The sequence below is a fragment of the Coregonus lavaretus genome (assembly GCF_964263955.1).
Source record: "Coregonus lavaretus genome assembly, chromosome: 38".
Classification (NCBI taxonomy): Eukaryota; Metazoa; Chordata; class Actinopteri; order Salmoniformes; family Salmonidae; genus Coregonus; species Coregonus lavaretus.
The window spans coordinates 14030663-14036078 of NC_140025.1; the positions used below are offsets into that span (position 1 = coordinate 14030663).

Sequence of the window (5416 nt, forward strand, 5' to 3'; positions counted from 1 at the left end):
TTAAACATGGTAAGGTGATTGGATAAATAACAGTCATACATTAAAGTAAGTCACGTCACGACAAAATGAATCAAACCAATGTAAAACACATGTTAATTCACAGTACAAGCTCTGGATTAGTCTCTTTGTGCAAGAGATCATCACATTAACATACACAACTTTCGCCTTGGTTTGTAACACCAAAGAGTTGTTTTGTGAGATAAGGGAAGGCAGTAATGGTGTGTAAATGCTACAGGCGACAGCGACTATATTAGCACTGCATGTGCAAGCAGCCAAAGTGTCAACAGAAGTATCACAATTAAAGGGTAACTTAAGAAGAGAGAGGTGATTTAAAACAAGCATGGAACACATTCTGCGTTTCTGAGTCTATATTGTAAAGAAAATCAATTTGACATACAATTCATTCATCCCTTCATGTTAACACAGAAACTACAAACTGAGGATCTACATAAAAATACATTTGATGAGTGCTCTACAACAAAATCAGTAGCTTCAGTTAGATGTTTAAAACGCTACGGCTCAAAATATAAATAATAATCTGTGGTTAATTTACGTTACAATCAGTCCTTGAGGAATCCTACATCTCATGTTGAAAGTGGCACTCTATTGTAAGTGAACAGCTCAGTGTTTATCGTGTTTGGTACAGGAGAAGTTGGGTTAGTCAGGTCAGTTGGGAGTCATGGAAACTGTCCATCATCCAGTATGTGTTTCAGTGAACTCAAGGTCCTTCCACTTCCTTCTATCCCAGAAGCACTCTCTGCAGCCTGTCGGCCGACACGCCCTTCTCGTCCTCCGACTCAGCGTCGCTCTGCGGGTTGGAGCTGCAGGGAGAGGTGCATTCTGGGGAGCACAGGTAGTGCATGAAGGGTAGCCGATACTTCCCGCAGAAGTCCACAAACTTGATGTGCCTCACACACGAGTCAAAGTACACACCTGAGAGGAAGGAGACAAGTTGCACAACAATATGAGAGCAATACAAATATCTCAAGGTGTGATTTTATTTACAAAGAGGATTTTTGAATATGTTTTATTTGAATCTTTCCTGAAATTATTGAGGAGGACCAGCCTCCTCTTCCTCCATGGACGAGCCTCCTCCACTCACAAATGCTAGTACATAAGTATGTAACCTAAACTTGTCCCCTCTCCTTTACTTACCGGTACATTTAGGGTTGGGACACTTGCTGGCCAGGTCCAGGTAGTGCACCAGATTTCCAGGCAGGTAATTGGGGTGGTAGGGCAGGTTGCGGGACTTGATGGTCCGTCCAGCCAGCTCCAACAGGGAGGGAGGGTCGTAAGTCATATCCTTGATGAAGCGGACCACCAGGGGGTTGCCGCGGAGACTGAGCTCCTGCAGGTGCACCAGGCTGAGGATCTCCCGCGGTAGGTAGGTGAGCAGGTTGTTATGGAGACTGAGGCAGCGCAGGGAGTAGAGTCTACAACCAGACATATTCAGACATGACCGTGAATCATGACTTTAGCTCAGGAGGCTAACACAGTCTTATGACACAAAGGAAACCCAATTTTTTTTATTTTAAATAGTCGGTCACATGAGCGAGCTACTAACTTTCACATTATGTAAAGTCAGTGTTGGATGGCCCTCACCTGGTGAGTTGGGGCGGTACACTCTGTATCTGGTTGTCACAAAGGACCAAGTATCTGAGACTGCGAAGGCTGGCCAGCTCTGGGGGGATGGAGGTGATGAGGTTCCCACCCAAATAAAGCATCTCCAGACTGCATCAAAACAGAGAAAAGTGTTTTTCTTCACACTTGGAATGACAGAGAACATTGCCAAATTAACATACAGATATAGGATCTTAATTTGAACCAGTTCATACAGCATAAAAATAATCCTGCAGCAACAGGAAAGGTGAATTAATATGTGGATTATAATTAATATACATTGTTTTTATGGGTTGATACATTTTGCATTAGGGCAAATCAAGTCTGACATCTTACATTGGAATTGACAAATTTTAGAAGCCTTTTCAAACCTTGAATACATTACAAGTTTGTATGTCCTGCTATGCAGGAAAGTTCACAGCAACAAAAGAGTGTTCAAATTAAGATCATACAACTGTATTGTCACAGAGAATTTTCCTGCACAGCAGGAAATGCAAACGTGTAGTGTATCCAAGGTTTAAAAACACCTGCTGTGAGAAACTGGTCAAATTAAGATATAATATCTGTACATTCACTTCTATGTACCATTGAATTGTTTAGTGTTACAAGGATGATTGAAGTCTGGGCTACTTTTATTCTTAAAATCACAACATACAGTGGAAAAATGTTAGCTAAGAATTTAAATCCAGTGTTTGACAATTTTATGTCAATGGAAGATATACAGAAGAAGAGAAGAGATGATTGTAAAAAGAACCCTGATTGTAAAATGTCTTCTCTTTTTAGAGAGAGAGAGAGTGAGAGCGAGAGAGAGAATCCTATGATAAAGGTCAAGAGGGGAGGCCTTATGGTGCAAAGCACAGCTGCTAACTTAGCTACAATACAGTCTGAAACTGCTATAGGCTTTTGGGTGGTGTCCAATGGACCTTTTCATCCTGTCTTTATTCTATACATTATTCACTCTGTTACAAATCCTAAACCCCCATTTTCCTCTCACGGTGCCAGTTCCCCACTGGGGCAAGGCAATATGTCAAATGACCTGGTTTTGTAACATGGCACACAGCCAGCCAGACAGGCTAAGTCACACTGATGAGCCGACTCCAAAGATGTGTCAATGCAGCAACAAGATGGAGGAGACTATGGGCTCCTGTACCATCATGCAGGACATAATCAGGAACCACATGCTCATGTGAAAACTATCTAGGTAAATACAGAAACAGTATTGATTTTATGCTAACTTATTTGCCCGTTATCTTAACCTTCACTATCTAGTTCCTGCATGCACACCATGAAATTACGGCTGCAGTTCTGGAGCCCCAGTCATTTCATTAAGACGGCAACAGAGCTAAATATTCTAGACTACTACTACATAATGGTTGTTATGAGCATGCTATTATCAGGAAGGGTGCCAACGTTGGGTTATTAGAAGCTAAGAGCTTAGAAGCTCAGAAGTTTAAAAGCTTAAAGCGCATGTAAGTTTCAACAACCTCACTTCGTCATGCATAGCTGTATACAGATAGCTGTTTGTTAGAAGTCCCCCTTTATATTAAGTGGCTATAAAACCTATGATTACATGGTAATTCCATGGTGTACTACAGTGTGGGTAGTTAGTTGCGTTGTAACAAATACCATTAGCCTACATTGTTAAAACTCTATTAACCGCTATAATGTATCGGTAGTCTATCTATCTTACCTGGTAACATTTTCTATCTCTGCGGGGATAGCTTTGAGTCTGTTACCCCCAAGAGACAGATATTTTAATCGCTGCAGTTTTAGAAACTGAATGGGCACCTCTTCAAATATGTTCCCACTGAAGTTCAATGTGTCTATCTGCATGGACCCAAATTCCTTTGGGAACGAAAATTCGTTCAAACGGTTGTTCTTGGCTATTAGTGTTTTGAGGTTTGACAAACGTTGAATGTCCTCACAGAGAACCGTTAATCCATTGTTGCTTATATCCAGAACTTCCAGTTTGGAGAATAGACATACCGAAGCGGGAAGCACTGTCAGTCGGTTGTTATACAGGTAGAGTTGTTGGGTCACTCTCCTCCGTTCGTCACCGACAGTGTCCAAATTTAAACTCTCCAAATTCAGATGGGACATGTCCAAAATGCAACCCCCCTGATCAGCTGTTGCAAATAGTTCCATATTCAATACCAATGCTATCCAGGAAGTTCAAACATATGAATGAACTACAATGTGATTTAAAAAAGCATAAGGTATTTCAGCACTGATCACGACCGGATAGCCTTGTGCTACTTAGCCTCTTTACTCAATCACACGACAGACCGCACATATGGAGGACTAAAAGTGCCACAATTAAATAAATAAATACACCATTAAATAATTACTTAAATGTGTCATTAATTAATTAAAATTAGAATTAAATACATAAATGTGTTATTAAATGTGTCATTAATTAATTCAAATACCGATTCATTTTATGTAAAATACATATATAATAATTTCACTATTTACATTTACATTTCATGGTCCTGCGTTGGAGTGCTTCCTGAATTACTTAAAACTGTCAAACTGACCCATCAAAAGTTGGTAGGCGGAACCTAACGCCTGATTGGTTACCCTCTGCATCAAGCCAAGACAAATCAATTCCGGATAATGTCAGCAGGTCCTGCTTCTACATCCTCTGCTAAGTTTAAAATGTCTCTAACCAACTCCCTGGAAAGTTCACGGAGATCCTCCATTGTCTCTATCCAGGTTGGCCTACTCTACTTCAGACCAAAGCAATGGATCAGACTAGATTCGCGTTAGCCCCGCCCACTGACTTTGATGGGTCAGTTTGACAGTTTTAAGTAATTCATGAATCACTGCAATGCAGGATCATGAAATGTAAATGTAAATAGTGAAATAATTATATATGTATTTTACATAAAATGAATCGGTATTTGAATTAATTAATGATACATTTAATTACACATTTATGTATTTAATTCTAATTTGAATTAATTAATGACACATTTAAGTAATTATTTAATGGTGTATTTATTTATTTAATTGTGGCACTTTTAGTCCTCCATACGCACATGCACAGCTGTCACATTTGCACCAAATTGACATGTAGTCGGTGTTACGAGGCTGGTCAAGCGTTGGATTCTCCGCCCCCAGTTTAAATTAACTCGTGCATGCCTGCTTGCTCGCATGCCACAGAACGTCTCCATGTCCAGAAATCGAGCTTGCGCACTCGTGTGGATGCTTTCTAAGCCGTTATCTGTTTTCACATTGAAATACATGGTCAATTAACTTTGCAATTGGAAACCCCAGGTCTCATTTCTATTAGCCTACGAGGAACCATATCTAATATTTTGTAATTGGCCCTACTAGTTTTAGTGGTAAGCCATATGTCCCAAACCCTTTATTTAACCAGTTAAGCCAGTTGAGAACAAGTTCTCATTTACAACTGCTACCTGGCCAAGATAAAGCAAAGCAGTGCTAAAAACAACAGCACGGAGTTACATATGGGGTAAACAAAACATAAAGTCAAAAATACAACAGAAAATATATATATACAGTGTGTACAAATGTAGCAAGTTATGGAGGTAAGGCAATAAATAGGCCATAGTGCAAAATAATTACAATTTAGTTGTAACACTGGAATGATAGATGTGCAAGAGATGATGTGCAAATAGAGATACTGGGGTGCAAATAAGCAAAATAAAGAACAATATGGGGATGAGGTAGTTGGGTGGGCTAATTTCAGATGGGCTGTGTACAGGTGCAGTGATCGGTAAGGCGCTCTGACAACTGATGCTTAAAGTTAGTGAGGGAGATAAGAGTCTCC

General features: G+C 40.1%; 1 protein-coding gene across 1 annotated transcript; it reads right to left on the reverse strand.

Moving 5' to 3' along the window:
* Window positions 1–739: 739 nt before the first annotated feature.
* On the reverse strand, window positions 740–3765 carry LOC311112014 (leucine-rich repeat-containing protein 58-like; the record flags this gene model as incomplete). The annotated part of the gene is made up of 4 exons (XM_084154972.1): window positions 740–933; window positions 1156–1433; window positions 1603–1731; window positions 3311–3765. The coding sequence occupies 4 exons, from the start codon at window positions 3763–3765 to the stop codon at window positions 740–742; spliced, it is 1056 nt and encodes a 351-aa protein (XP_084011098.1).
* Window positions 3766–5416: the final 1651 nt, after the last annotated feature.